This window comes from Globicephala melas, chromosome 18 (assembly GCF_963455315.2).
Source record: "Globicephala melas chromosome 18, mGloMel1.2, whole genome shotgun sequence".
Classification (NCBI taxonomy): Eukaryota; Metazoa; Chordata; class Mammalia; order Artiodactyla; family Delphinidae; genus Globicephala; species Globicephala melas.
The window spans coordinates 18,035,637-18,051,858 of record NC_083331.1 but is presented as its reverse complement, the minus strand read 5'-3'; the positions used below and the strand labels follow the sequence as shown (position 1 = coordinate 18,051,858).

The following is a 16,222-nucleotide window of genomic DNA, read 5'->3' as shown; positions in this document are numbered from 1 at the left end:
CTGATCTCCCTGTGCTATGCGGCTGCTTCCCACTAGCTATCTACCTTATGTTTGGTAGTGTATATATGTCCGTGCCTCTCGCTTGCTTTGTCACAGCTTACCCTTCCCCCTCCCCACATGATCACTTTTTAAAATGCAACTTTGAAATAAGGAAAAGAAAATGCAGGCAGGAGGAACAGTAGAGTAAGATTTGGTGAGTAGGCTATAGTAGGAATTTTTAAACTTATCCCAAGAAAGAAGGAGAAGAGAGAAAATCTTCAGAAAAAGTCCATACAAATGCCACTGGTCTGCAGTATATGCTCAACAAAGACCACAGGTTGAAGTAATTTCAGTAAAATGGAGGTTTTCAAATGGCAGTATGTTAGAATCACCCTAGAAACTTTTATTAAAAGTAAGAATGCTCAAATTCTAACCCAGACCTACTAAACCTGGTCCCTAAGGGTATGTCCTAGGTCTGTGAATTTTTAACTTTCTGTAAGGGATTCCAACATTCAGCAGGGTTAATAATCACTTGATTCTTATTAAAGAATTTGATTCTACTATAGGCACAAACTACATGATGCCAAACAACTGTATTCTGTAAAGGTCTGACTTAATGTAAGTGTCTTGTATCGTGGGCTCTATGTTAGTCTCTGCCAACTCCAGCTTTATAAAGAATTTTTCTCCCAACCATTCTGGAAGGACAGAAACATAAATGGAAACAGCTGTTACAGCTATACTTCACTAATTCTCATTTGCTAATTAGAATTCAGCAGATTCCAGAGTGAGCGTAAGATGGGAGGTGTGAGTCTGTTTTTTTACTTAATCTCAGGAGCTCCTCTCCTAATACCTAACAATACCGTGTATGGCTCCACTATGCAGTAATGTATAGATATGAATTTGCATATATATTCTTTATTAGATACTCTACTAGTATAGTTATAGTATTGTAAATTTATCTGCTGTTACTATGCAGAGTTTTGTACTTATGCGCTTGATGGGTGATTTAGGTTTTTCAAGGTTAATTTTTTGTCTATGTATGACTTTCTTGCCTGGAACCCAAATCCTGAATAGAATGCGACTCTTATGTCATGTGCTCCTTTCCACTGTGAGCTCTTCCAGGGGAGAGACCATGTCCTCATCATTGTTTTTTCCTTAGCACAAAAGAAATATTTTTATATACAAAGATAAGTGGTCCACAGTCCCCTACCCAAAGCTCTTGAAGCCAGATGAAAAGGAATTCAGAATTTTTCAGATTTTAGAAAAATAATATGTACATGCTATATGTATGTGTGTCAAGGTGTTTTAAAAAAACTTGATATAAGGGATTGCAGATAAGGAATTCTGGACTGATACTCCTCATTGATGATAATAAAAAATTTACTGAGCACCTACTGTGTGTCAGGCACAGAGCTAGTTGATTTATATATGTACCTCACTTAACATTGAGGACAATCCAGCAAGGTAGATATCCCCTTGACTTAGTGTGTTTCTAATAACTCTAAGTTTTATGCTGTTCAGCTCACATAACTTTATTTCACTCTAATAGGTGAAGAAATCATTCCGTTAAACCATTTCATTTAAAAATATACATATGATTAAAAAGAATGCCAAAACTTCTAACAGAGTTCTGAAACTAATTGAAAGTAGGTAATTAATTGATTTTTGAATGATGAGTAAATAGGATCCACAGAGGTGTCATTAAAAATATGTTTCTAAGCTACTTTGAGGGTAGCAAAAAAGTGACAAAATTTGTTTAGACTCTAGGGGAAAAAAACAGAGATAGGAGGGCATCACATCTTACCTACCTGGTTTAAGTGTGAGTTTTGATTTCTTTTTATGTCCTGTTTCCCATTAGACTAGGCGTTTTCCAAAGCTGACGATTATGCCTTCCTTCTGAACCACAACGCTAATGATGAAAGTAGGTTGGAGTAGCCAAGAAAGTTAACTGTTTCAAATCATAACTCAGTGGTTCTCAACTTTTAGTTGCCTACGAATCAGAGGTGATGCTCATGAGAAGTACAGATTCCTGAGTCTGCCGCCTCCCTTGGAGAGGTTGATTCATGGAATTTCCATGGGAGCCAGGAGTCTGCCTTTGTAACAAGCGTCCAGTCATTCTGATGCAGTTGGTTTGTGAACCACACTTGGACAAACCCTGACATGACCACAGTATTGGGAGCTAAAATAACCATGCCTGTGTTCCAGAACCATAGGATAAAGAGTCCTCTGACTTTCAGTGACCAAAGAGTCTCAGGAATTTGGCTCAGTGATTTTAAGTTGACCTTTCCTTCAAGGGTATACAGAGAAAATCCTGTGAATGACCAGATCCTGGGGAGCAATTTACAGACATGAAAGCTTTTTGAGAAACTTTACATAAAAATTACTGATGTGAAAAGATTTTTGAGAAATTACCTCATCTGTCATCCAACCTTGGGGGCTGGGTGAAATCTACTCATCGTATATGGATGAAATTTTATTCTGATTTCAAAAGACATGTAGTAAAGAATATTTTCTTGGTGAAACTAGCCTTAGCTAAGCAGTAGAGCTTTATTTTTGGCTGCGTTGGGTCTTTGTTGCTGCGCGCAGGCTTTCTCTAGTTGCGGTGAGTGGGGTTACTCTTCGTTGCGGTGCGCGGGCTTCTCATGGCGGTGGCTTCTCTTGTTGCGGAGCACGGGCTCTAGGTGCATGGGCTTCAGTAGTTGTGGCATGAAGGCTCAGTAGTTGTGGCGCACGGGTTTAGTTGCTCTGCGCCGTGTGGGATCTTCCCAGACCAGGGCTCGAACCCCTATCCCCTGCATTGGTAGGTAGATTCTTAACCACTGTGCCACCAAGGAAGTCCCTGAGCTTAGTTTAAAAAATCACATTTTTTTTCCTCCTAACAAGATTTAGGCTGTCCCTAGACTGAAACAGAAAAAGTGGCTCCTGGACTAAAAAATAATAATATGAAAAATACTTAGTATCAATGGTAGGAAAAGTAGACTCTTGATATGAAGAGTTTCTATTTGAGTTTTTCATTTTCTGTTTCAGATTTATACATGTATTAAGTACAATTTTACTTAAAGGTTTTCATTTATAATATAAATGAAATATAATCTTAGGTTTTTAACTTCTATACTGCTTACCTTAGAAAGGAGCATAAAGCCATAATTATATTCTTTTCCCTTCATGTTGTATTCTGACAATCTTGGAAGGAACAAAACTTTTACCCCCAAATTCCTTTCCTGACAGTCTCCATACTATGTTTCTCCCATACACTGTTTGTTTCTCCCATACACTGTTCCTCAGTATCCTGCTCCTTTCCTTCATAGCCCAGCACAGCACCTAGGTTCTTAGATGTTTCCTTGTTACCATCTTCCTTCTCCATTGGACCATAAGCTTCATGAGTATAGGCACTCAGGTATTCAGTAAAGGGGAACCTTTGTTACAAAATTCTTCACATCGGAGGGAGGCAAGCCGATTGGGTGTGGAGGGCTAAATTTTAGTCAGTTTCTTTGCCTGTTTTCTCATCTAGAAAAGGAAATTTTGTCTGCTTTACCTTTAGGATAAAAATGAGATAATGGATAACAAGTGCTTAAAATAAATTATAAAAATGCTTTGTGGTATAATTTTGAAAACCCAAGCTTGCTTGACCTGAAGATGGGGAATTTCATTATAGTGTCATAACTTTCTTTAAAAATTAACTTTATCAGGCATCCTAGTTTTTCATGCATAGGTAGAATAATGTTTCTTTGTACCTTTACTAGAAAAGTATTTAAATATGTTATTATTGGAAGGATTATCTTTTAGGAAATTGTGGGGTGAAGCCACAGTTTCGTTTAATCCTCATCAATATGAAAATGCCTGAGGGCAAGTTCACAGATAATTTTCACTTTCTCTGTGTAAATGTACCTACTTAACTATATTGGTCTCTTATTAAGATTTTGATAAATACTATGGTTTTTATAATTTGTGTATAATTGTCCTAGAAATTTTTAACTCACCCTTAGTAGTAGTAGAAAGAAAAAGTCAGTTCTTAATATTTAGAATTTCTATTTTGGTTTTGTATTTTCTGTTGAAGGTTAATAGTTTTAAGAAATACAGCCTTTCTTGTTGCAAAGTAAATAGGTTGGTTCTGCAGGGAAATTATAATGTTATATTTGTGACTTCTGCCACTTGATTTAGAAATGGGCATCATGTCACTAACTTGGCATTCTTTTCCCCTCAAGGTAAACTGTGAAGGTCAGGGAAAGGACATCATTTTATTTAAATCAAAATTCCTTTCATGTACCTTCCAGCAAAAAAAAAAAAATATGTGTGTGTGTGTGTGTGTGTGTGTATATATATATATATATATGAAAGCCCATAAAGATTTGTTTATGTTTGTATTATGAGTTTGAACTTTTTTCATAGCAAGAACACTTTCATGAAATGTATTTTCCATGATTAGAGTGCAAAAGATGCTAGGAGAAGACAGATTTGATTGTTGTGAATGGTTATTACACTAAATCCATTAGTTCAGAAACTTCTTTCTTAATTGATTTCATCGTCTATTAGAAACAGTCATTTAAAAACTGACTTGTTGGTGGAAATTCAATAAAGTTACCCTCAGTTCTGGTTACAGCTTTGAAGTCACCTGAGTGCGGGCACTGCCACTGTGTTATCTCTGCACATAGATCACGTGAGATTGGGTTGGTAGTGATACTGTCTATAGTTAGTTCGTACCTAGCTCCCATATAGTCTATGCTTGACAATATTTATTTTCATACTTTTTCCGTAATTAGTGAGGTTGTCAAGGATTGCTGCTACATTTATGAAGTATATTTCAATAAATACATGTTTATTATTTTTGGAAAAAATGTATTTCTGAAACTAACAAATCATTGATTTTTACTGAGTTACACGCCATGTATCTTTCAGAGGATCATAAAACAGGAGTTGGAGCAGTCATCTGGGCAGAAGGAAAATCTGTGAGTATGAAAATAATTCTTTATAAACATTTAAACTTGATTTTGTTTAAACATATTTCCATGTTAAGTACATGACATTTTGTTGACCCCTGGGGATTAATATTTCTTATTGGTGTATTTATTAAGTTTTATAAACATTTGCATATTCTCTCAACAGTTTTTTTATATAGATTTATTCATTTAGTGAACATTTATTAAACACCTGCCACAGGGTTGGCTCTGTGCCACAGTGAACAATGGGGAGTTAAGGATCACATAGTCCACCCTTCATCGCCTTATATAGTCTAGTGATGGAGACAGAGGTGAAAAAGAGACTGGTATATAACTGTAATTATAACCTGATACCGTGAGAGCACAGAGGAGGCACCTTTACTCTGCTTGGAGAAATGAGTAAAATACTATTAGGGGAGGTCAGGTGCTATTAGTCTTGAAGAATGAGTAGGAGTTCATCAGGCAGAGCAAGTTAGTGGGACTAGAAGGGTAACATGCAGAGGTAGGGCGTGAGAATGTGGGGAAATGCAAGTAATTTGGCACATTGAAGTCCAGGGTCCTGTGTCTAGCAGAGTAGCAAAAAATTGGGCTGCACCATAAAGAACTCTGTATACCACATAGAGAGTTTAGACTTTATCCATCAGACAGTGGGATACACTAGCATAGTGCTAACCAACAGAAATAAAAGGCAAGCCAATACGTGATTTAAATTTTTTTAGGAGCCACATTAAAAAAATAAAAAGAGGGCTTCCCTGGTGGCGCAGTGGTTGAGAGTCCGCCTGCCGATGCAGGGGACACGGGATCGTGCCCCGGTCTGGGAGGATCCCACATGCCGTGGAGCGGCTGGGCCCGTGAGCCATGGCCGCTGAGCCTGCGCGTCTGGAGCCTGTGCTCTGCAGCGGGAGAGGCCACAACAGTGAGGGGACCGTGTACCGCAAAAAATAAATAAATAAATAAATAAATAAATAAATAAATAAAATAAAAAGAAACAGGTGAATTAATTTTAAGAATATATTTTACTTGGGACTTCCCTGGCGGTCCAGTGGTGAAGACACCGCGTTTCCACTGCAGGAGGCACGGGTTCGATCCCTGGTTGGGGAACTAAGGTCCCACGTGTCGTGCAGCGTGGCCAAAAAATATATATATATGTATTTTACTTAATCGTCTGTCCAGAAATATTATCATTTCAACATGTAACCAATATAAAAATATTTGTTAATGTTTTTAATAAAATACTTTGCATTTGGGGGGAGTATTGATTCTTCACAATCCTGTATGTATTTTATACTTATAGCACCTCTCAGTTTGCACTGACCACATGGTGCTATTGGCTACTATACTGGACAGAGCAATCCAAGAATATTTTAAATGGGAAAATGATCTGATTAGATTTGCATGTAAAAAATGAAGTGGGGCTAGACAGGAACTAGGGAGGTTAATAAAAAGAGATGATGAGGACTTGGAATTCTGTGGATGGGTTGGGAGGGCATGGAACCAAGAGATACTTCGTAACTATGAGGATGACTAAAAGATGAGTAGGGGGGCCTAAGTGTCCTTCAACAGACTTTATAGCAAGTAATTTTACTATTTGGCTGGATATGTCATGAGCCCCTCAAGTTCAACCTAGCCAATACATTCAGTATCTTCCCGGCTAACCTATTCCTTCACTAGTGGTCACCATCCCATTCCCCATTCCACTCAAACAATCGATCACCAAATGCTGTGAATTCCACCTTCAGACTATCTCTTGACTCTTATTTCTTCCCAAATTGTTAGCACCTATTAGAATAGGTTCCTCTGCCAGAAACTCCCATAGTATTCTGTACAACTCCGTGGTGACGCTCATCACAGTTAAATTTACATGTCCAGTTTCTTATCGTCTCCAGATCAGAAGGTTCATGAGGGCTGGGATTCTCTGTCACATTTACCAGTGTATTCCCAGAACCTAGCACAGGGCCTGGCCTATGGTTGGAACTCTCCCTTGGATTTATATAAATGCTCAGCAGCCTTTTGGCTTAACACCTGGTTCTCAACTACTTTTTGGAGAATTTAGTTTCCAGTTATATTATCTAGAGTGTAGGCAGCATGGTAAAGTGGAAGGACATGGGTTTGGAGTCAAGCAACCCATCCTTGAATTCTGGCTATGTTGCTTACCAGCTTTGTGACTTTGGACAAGTTATTTAATCTCTTTTGGCCTCAGTTTCCTTATCTATACAATGGGAATAGTAATAGTACTACTGTCTAGGATGTTGTGAGGATTAATTAAATGAAGTAACACATATAAAAGTGAGCATGATGTTTAACCTTTAGTGAATGCTCAAGGATAATTTGTTATCAATGAGATAACATATTATTTGTAAGCTTCTGTCGGCTCATCATAACAATGATTTTTACCAAGCTGCTATAGTACTGAGTCTGTTGAAACTATCACATGAGTAACTATGTATAATATATTGAAATTTAGTGAGGTTTATGGCATATTCCAAAGTATTATAAACAGTTCTGATTTATAAAATATTTTACTTTTATAGTTGATAAAACATTCATATTGACACCTAATATGCCACTGACCAGGAGAAATAAAAAAACCACTTTAAAAAAAAAAAACCACTTAAGTAGGAAGTTCTATTACATACACACACACACGCACATATACACAAAAACACAGTAGAGGCTCAGTAAACATGAAAATTAAAGGAAAGTGCATTATTTATTTTCCAACTATATACACTAGCACATTTTTAGCCCAAAACAGAAATTGTCTGTTCAAAATATTTTTAGGATTTCTGACTTGCTAACCAGTAGCACAGCACAGAGCATATAAGAAATTAACAATAATTTATTGTGTACCTGCTGTGTATGGAACACTGTAATAGGTCTACTTTAAGTGGCAGAAAGGAGGTATAAAACATGGTTTCTGTTCTCTAGGATCTTATAACCTATTCAGGGAGAGGTGTCTGAATCAAGTGAAACAGTTTGTGAATTAAGCTACTATTTAATTAACTGCTAAAACAAAGGATTGCCTTGAGATTATATACTAGAGATGATCAGGCTGCTTGAAATTTAACTTTGACAAGGCCACACTGTGGCAGGAAAATCTAATATTGTATTTTTCTGATGGCTCAGTTTATCATGGAAAAGTGAATTCATTATAAGTATGATACTAAGCTTTAAAGATACAATGTAAGATGCCTTTTCAGAATGTTGAAAACAGCTTTGTTGGTTTGCTTACTTTTCATAGAGAAACTGTGATGGAACAGGAGCAATGTACTTCATAGGATGTGGTTATAATGCTTTTCCTGTTGGATCTGAGTATGCTGACTTCCCGCACATGGATGACAAACAGAAAGACAGAGAAATAAGGAAATTCAGATACATTGTACACGCAGAACAGAATGCCTTGACATTTAGGTATGAAATTTGTTCGCATGTATTTTCTATAAAATGTAGCAAGGATTAGTTAAAATTAGTTTTCTTTTAGCTGTAATTTATTGCCTTTTTAAAAAATTCCAAGAAATATTCTTTTCAGAAGTATAACTTTGGTCCTACTTGGTCTTTGCTACCTGACCTGAAGCCATTGTCAGGGATCCTGCAGGGTTTCAAATTTATTGAGCAAGTCTTTTTTCCTTTCTTCCTTCTCTGTCCAATATAAAACTGCTTGAAGTTTGTCCTTAGGGTCTTGCATATTTCTGCATTATATAATCAGTTTTGTTTTCTAAATGTAGAGCCCATATATTTATATTTATGAATATATAGATTTTATTATGAATCAAATTGCTTTAACATAGTTTTTGTTAGAGATTATAACTGGCATTACCTCCTTCTAATGTTAATTTAGATCATTTCCACAAACATTTCTCAGCATTTACCATTAAGTGGGTGATCTTAGGGGATTTAAATCTGCATAAGTCATGGTTTCTGTCCTTGAGGAGCTTATAACACAGTATGGGATATAAGACTGTATTCAACCTAACATGGTCAGTTGTGTGGGAAAGGCCAACAAAAAGTGGGTAGAAATTCAGGGGCTGCTACGGATGGAGGGGGAGTGAGAGGGAAAAGCTTTATGGAGAAACTGGCATTTGAGCTGTGCTTTAAAGGTTTGGTAGGATTATGCCATTGGAGATGCTTACTTGAAGGGAAACCATTCTTGCTTCAGGCATAGCAGTGGGCTAGAAGTAGGAAAATGCTTGTGTGTTTAGGAACACAGATGTTACACTTAGGCTGCACCATGGAGCACATGGGATCGGTTGGGACTGACAAGAGAGGACTTTGAGTTTAGACTTCATTTGGTAGGTAGTGGAGAAATTGAATGACATTGACAGAGCCACACTAATGATTACTTAGGTTGCAGGCATATTGTTTGAACAGACTAGATGCATACAATTCTGCTGCCCTAGTACAGGGGAACAGAATGAGAATCTGAACTAAGGACATGGGTGCAGAAGGCTGGTGGTGGGGAATGTAAGACTGAGAGCAGTGTAAACCATAGAACCCAGAAGTACAACTCCTGTATCCTCAGATGAAGCATTCCTTAGTCCTAAACTACCCCTGGCATGTAAAATTTCACCAAACTCCTCTGTTGTTTTTTCCTTGTGCTCTTCATTACAGATTACTTGCTTCGTTTTGTCAATCCAAATGCTTGTTAAATAAAATTATCCTGTGTTAGGGAAGGGAGTAAGGGAACTGTAACTCAAAACAGAACTCTAATATTAATTTATCAATTTAGTAAGCATTATTAAATATCTGTTAGTTACCAGATAAGAGGTAGACCTTTTGGCTACCATGATGACTTAATGTCTAATCACACATGGTACATTCTTAGGGAGGGTGTTAGTTCTAGCCCCTAATTCTGGCATTATAAAGAGTTACTTACTTAGAAAGCATTGTTTTCTCTCTCTCTCTCTCTCTCTCTCTCTCTATTTTCATTTCCTTTGTAATATAATACTGAAAATCTTGCCATTGACTAATTCAGCAAGAATAAGGCTTGATCATTATTGTGTATAATGTTGTAAATCCTAAAGCAGCTCAATTTTAATGTTTAAAGATTTTTCTAAAACATAACTTACCCTTTTAGAAACTATCTTCCTGATATTTTATATATATTTTTTGTAGGTGTCAAGAGATAAAACCAGAAGAAAGAAGTATGATTTTTGTGACAAAGTGCCCATGTGATGAATGTGTACCTTTAATTAAAGGTGCGGGCATAAAACAAATCTATGCAGGGGATGTAGATGTTGGAAAAAAGAAGGCAGACATCTCTTACATGAGATTTGGGGAACTTGAAGGCGTTAGCAAATTTACAGTAAGTAGATACACATTTTTTCAAATATACTTTTTATTATATTGTTAGGTGCTCTGCTGCATATTTTAAATTAGCGATTCTTACCCTTTTAAAGAGTTATCATTGAGTTTATGTTTATGTGCAAGCACTTGCTTAACTACAAATGTTCAGCTTAGGATCTGCCTTATGAATATAGATTTCTATCAAGAGTTGTGCATTGACCTTACAGATCTTGAATTAGTTAGTCCTTTGGTGCCATCTGGTGGCTAACAAAAGAAAATCCTTGACCCACCTCTTCCCTCACCTTTCTGGATTGAAGTGGTAGACAGAGGTGAAAGTAGTTTAAGATTACCCAAAAGAAGGGGACACACACACACACACACACACACACGTGTGCATTTCTCATGAGAAAAACCAGGAAAAAATAAGAAGAATTTAATATTTGACATTTCCAAAAAAGTGCTGGGGTGGTTTGTGGAAAACTCAGAACTTTAATTCTTTGTGCTTTTTTACTACTTTGGTTTCTAAAAAACTTTTTGTTTTTAGAAATAATCTCAAGCATATAGAAAAGTTACAAAGAATGGTTTATGAAAAACTTTTTCTTGGGCTTCCCTGGTGGCGCAGTGGTTGGGAGTCCACCTGCTGATGCAGGGGACATCGGTTGGTGCCCCGGTCTGGGAAGATCCCACATGCCGTGGAGCGGCTGGGCCCGTGAGCCATGGCCGCTGAGCCTGTGCTCTGCAACGGGAGAGGCCACAACAGCGAGAGGCCCGTGTACCGGGAAAAAAAACAAAAAAACCTTTTTCTTTTTAGAAATAATCTCAAGCATACAGAAGTTACAAAAATACTACAAATAATTTTTTTTTCCAGAACATTTGAGAGTTAAGTTGTTGCTATGATGCCAGATCACTCTCAGATATTTTCTTGTATATTTCCTCAAACAGTATATTATCCTACATAACCACCACAAAACTCAGGAAATTATCATTGATATGTTGCTACCATTTAATCCAGAGTCCAGTCAGGGTTTACCAGTTGTCCCAATAAAGTTCTATACAGCAAAAGGATCCTGTCCAGAATCATATGTTGCTTTGATAATTCTGGCTTTTTTTTTTTTTTTTTAATATTTATTTATTTGGTTGCACCGGGTCTTAGTTGCAGCTCGCTGGCTCCTTAGTTGCAGCACATGGGCTCCTTAGTTATGGCAGGTGGGCTCCTTAGTTGCGGCTTGACAGCTCCTTAGTTGTGGCATGTGAACTCAGTTGTGGCATGCATGCGGAATCTAGTTCCCTGACCAGGGATCGAACCTGGACCTCCGGCATTAGGAGCACAGAGTCTTATCCACTGTGCCACCAGGGAAGTCCCATAATTCTGGCATTTAATATAACATTTATATACTGTAGTTTGCAGTGGGTACAAAAGGCATATGATAGAACTGTTTACAAATTTCAACTTTACTTTTCTGTTTGAATCCAGGGTGTCTGGAACATACAAGGCACCTAAAAATTACTTACTAAACCATATATATATTTAAAAATTTATTTAAAAATTAATATAGCAACACATTAGTTTTCTAGTTTGTGTGTGAAGAATCATATATTTTTATCCTTTTTATTTTTGTCATATATTTTTGTTTTTTATTTCCAGTTGTCTTATTTAAAAGACATGATTTTAAAAAGAAAAGGGGGGCACTGAAAGAAGGGAGAGATGGGACAGATGCCTCTTTTGTAAAACTAAACAAGTTTGTATCCATCTAATCAAAAGGGAAATCACCAGTTCTGTATTTTTGTTTTCTGTTCCTTCATTCCTCCTGAAGATTGGGAGGAAATAATTCTCTTTATAAAGTGTAAGTGACCTAGCTCTTCAGGACTGTGAGTGCTGGGTTAAGTGAATTCTGAAATATCTTGCTTACTGGTGGATTTTAGTAGCTTTTCCACCGTAAAGAGAATGAAGAGATCAGAAGAATGTAAGACAGGGCAAGAGAAGCAGGAAGAGACAGGAAGACAAAGGGAGTGAAGGCCCCTCGGGCAGAGATGGGATTCAGAAATACCTGTTGGGCCAAGACCCACCCAGGAGTGCCCTCATTCAGGTACACCTGGTCTCTCTGTACTCCTTCCAGTGAAGATTAGCTCTCCACCCTCTCATCCTTTCCCTCATCTGGCCTGGCTTGCAATATTATGTCAATGATTTAAACTACTTGGTTATAGCTAAATGCCTAGTTTTGTAAATACCAGTAACTAACACGAACTAGTATTTGTTCCACATTGGAATTTTTATAATGATTATATTGCTTTTAGACTGTCAAAAGTAGCATGAGTACCAGTAAATTTCATTTTTTTAAACATTAAACCAATTGAAATTAATTTTGTTTGAAAATTTTTTTCTTTTCTCTTTGAGGTGTTACCATATGCCTTGAGATAAGAGGTTCTGTTCTGTGGGGTTGTTGCAGACTAGGCTAGGGCTGGGCAACAGTATTTCCAAGAATATATTTTACCTGTGTAAACCCAAGTCCATTTACTGAGAAACTATTTTTTTTTCTGTTTAATACATGTAAATTTTTCTTTTTTAGGTTAGATTACTTATTTTTAAATTGTGAAAGTAATGTATGCTCATTATAGAGGAAATAGAAAAAAGAACAGATATATAGATGAAAATAAAAAAAGAACAGATATTATCCCACAGTTCATAGATACCACTGTTAACATGTTGCTGTATTTTCTGTGTCATTGAAAATTCTTCAGAAATAATTTTTAATGATTACACAGTATTGCAACCTATGGACATAACTTATTTAACCATTCCCTTTTTGTTGGACACCTAGATTGCTTCTAAGTTTTCACAGTTAGACATAGTCTTTTTATGATGATCTTTAAATGTAAATTCAAGGTTATTAGTTTTTACTTTGCCCAAAGTAATAGATTTTAATGGTTTGACATGTTTTGAACATGACTTTTTTTTTTTTTTAATTTCACATATATCTTCCCATTGCTTGGAAATCCTCCTTTTTCCTGGTGCTAATCCTAACCATCCCATTTCTATAGGTGACCAACCAGTTCTAGATGTCTTCCCCTTCCAAGGACTTTTTTATACATGGTAAAATGTCTGTCTTATATCTCATTCTCCCTCAAGGCCCATGATATTAATGACTTCATCTGATGAACTAACTGATGCTTCTGGAAGAGGCCCCCAGGAACTATCCACTTAATTGTGTCTTTCTGGAGAGAGTGCCCTAGTGGGGCTTTTTTGGTTAAGTCATTAGTGTTTCTGATGATGGGGATTTCTAGGCAAATAAGAAAGGAAGGGTGTGCTTTGAGATATTGATTACACTCAGTTTTTCTTATCTGCTGCTCCAGTCTTCACTGTAATATCTGAGAATCTTCATGCTTCTGTATTTCTTTCTGAATGATTGAGATGGAAAACTATAATCAGAGGAGATGTGATATGATATGATATGGTACAATAAATGGTATGCTATGATAAAAATAATAGTATATATTATATTACTATATTAAAAGGCAAGATAGTCTTTGTCTTATTTTCATTCTTTCTATCTAGGCCTTCTCTAGCTATTATAAGATTCTGTAGGACCTGGAGCTAGAATATGAAGTGGTGGAAATTCTATAGTATTGGGCATGGGCAGACCCAGGTTCTGGTGCTACTGCTGTCTTTAGTCAGTATGTAACCTTGGGCAAGTCACTATGCTTCTCTGGTCTTCCACTTCCTTACCTGTAAAACGAAGGTAAAGGAGGATTTTTATACTTCCTTCTCTAAGAATATTGATTCTCATTCCAGAAGTCATATCATTCAGGGTCATTCAGAGTCATTATTAGGGCTTGGTTGGTACGACACACTAACTCTTTTTTCTTACATTGTTTTAAGCTGTTTTGATATTTGAAAGCACAGTGCTGAAATGCTACTTTTTTTTTTTTTTTTTTTTTCCTGTACGTGGGCCTCTCACTGTTGTGGCCTCTCCCATTGCGGAGCACAGGCTCCGGACGCACAGGCTCCGGACGCGCAGGCTCAGCGGCCATGGCTCATGGGCCTAGCCACTCTGCGGCATGTGGGATCTTCCCAGACCGGGGCACAAACCTGTGTCCCCTGCATTGGCAGGCAGACTTTCAACCACTGCACCACCAGGGAAGCCCTGAAATGCTATTTATTAAACATATAAATAAAATGTTTGTGTCCTTTTACAGTGGCAAATGAATCCATCAAGAACTTGTGTTCTTGAGCAAAATGAGCCTGAAAGCAGAGAAAGTAAGTATTTACAAGTCCTTTACTGAGGTTAACTTTGCTGCTAAGAAGAAAAGAAACATAGTGAATTAGAATGATCAGGTGTTGGAAATTGATGTGGTTGGAGATGGAGTATATTCTTTTTGCAGGTTACATTTTTGCCATTCAATTTGTTCACAGACGTTTGTGTATCTACTATTTGCTAGGTGTCATGGAAACTGCTGATTAATGCCTAGTCCTATGGGCTCTGCAGTTTAATACAAATAATCATGAACAAATTGAATTTATAAATTAAATTTACATGAGAAAGTAGACGACAGTGCTCTTCTATACCAAAACAAAAGCCTCTTGGGCAGTTAGAAAGGAAAAATACATGTAATTAATACAGATGGATCTAGGGCCAAATTATGAGGATATGTACATTCTTATTAGAGTAAAGCCACATTAGCTCAGATTGGTCAGAGAGTGGAAATATTCTGGTTATTTGAATAATCTAATTAAGAGTCATCACAGTTACCATAAATGAATTAGTAATCTTCAGAGCTTTATTATTTGCATATTAACCAGATATTTTTAATGTAATACAATCTTTGGGATATCTTGCAATTCCTCAGGCACATAATTTGGAACATTAATTATTATTAACTGTACAATATTATGTTAAAATGTTATCTTTCTGTTTGAATTCAATTCAAGGTAAGTAGAAGTTTAGTATAATAAGTAAAATTTTCTTGATAATAACAATGATTTGACTACTCTGAAAAATCAGGAAATATAAGCCTTTATGGGCAGAAGCAAGAAGAACAATCCTGTGGAACAAAAACCACATTCACAGAAAGACAGACAAGATGAAAAGGCAGAGGGCTATGTACCAGATGAAGGAACAAGATACAACCTGAGAAAAACAACTAAATGAAGTGGAGATAGGCAATCTCCCAGAAAAAGAATTCAGAATAATGACAGTGAAAATGATCCAGGACCTGGGAAAAAGAATGGAGGCAAAGATCGAGAAGATGCAAGAAATGTTTAACAAAGGTCTAGAAGAATTAAAGAACAAAAAACAGAGATGAACAATACAATAACTAAAATGAAAAATACACTGGAAGGAATCAATAGCAGAATAACTGAGGCAGAAGAACTGATAAGTGACCTGCAAGACAGAGTGCTGGAATTCACTGCCATGGAACAGAATAAAGAAAAAAGAATGAAAAGAAATGAAGACAGCCTGAGAGACCTCTGGGACAACATTAAATGCAACAACATTCACATTATAGGGGTCCCAGAAGGAGAAGAGAGAGAGAAAGGACCCGAGAAAATATTTGAAGAGATTATAGTCGAAAACTTCCCTAACATGGGAAAGGAAATAGCCACCCAAGTCCAGGAAGCACAGAGAGTCCCATACAGGATAAACCCAAGGAGAAACACGCCGAGACACATAGTAATCAAACTGGCAAAAATTAAACACAAAAAAAAATTACTGAAAGCAGCAAGGGAAAAATGACAAATAACATACAAGGGAACTCCCATAAGGTTAACAGCTGATTTCTCAGCAGAAACTCTACAAGCCAGAAGGGAGTGGCATGATATACTTAAAGTGATGAAAGGGAAGAACCTACAACCAAGATTACTCTACCAGGCAAGGATCTCTTTCAGATTTGATGGAGAAATCAAAAGCTTTACAGACAAGCAAAAGCTAAGAGAATTCAGCACCACCAAACCAACTCTACAGCGAATGCTAAAGGAACTTCTCTAAGTGGGAAACACAAGAGAAGAAAAGGACCTACAAAACCAA

At 37.0% G+C, this 16,222-nt stretch overlaps 1 protein-coding gene across 2 annotated transcripts in view; it reads left to right on the top strand.

The window, feature by feature from the left end:
- CDADC1 (cytidine and dCMP deaminase domain containing 1) overlaps positions 1-16,222 on the top strand; it is a 45,314-nt gene that overhangs the window by 18,232 nt on the left and 10,860 nt on the right. For both annotated transcript variants that reach the window (XM_030882315.2, XM_030882314.2), the window contains 4 exons: positions 4,876-4,925; positions 8,158-8,327; positions 10,029-10,218; positions 14,394-14,454. In XM_030882315.2, the coding sequence (XP_030738175.1) occupies positions 4,876-4,925; positions 8,158-8,327; positions 10,029-10,218; positions 14,394-14,454 (471 nt within the window). The remainder of the gene's footprint in view (positions 1-4,875; positions 4,926-8,157; positions 8,328-10,028; positions 10,219-14,393; positions 14,455-16,222) is intronic.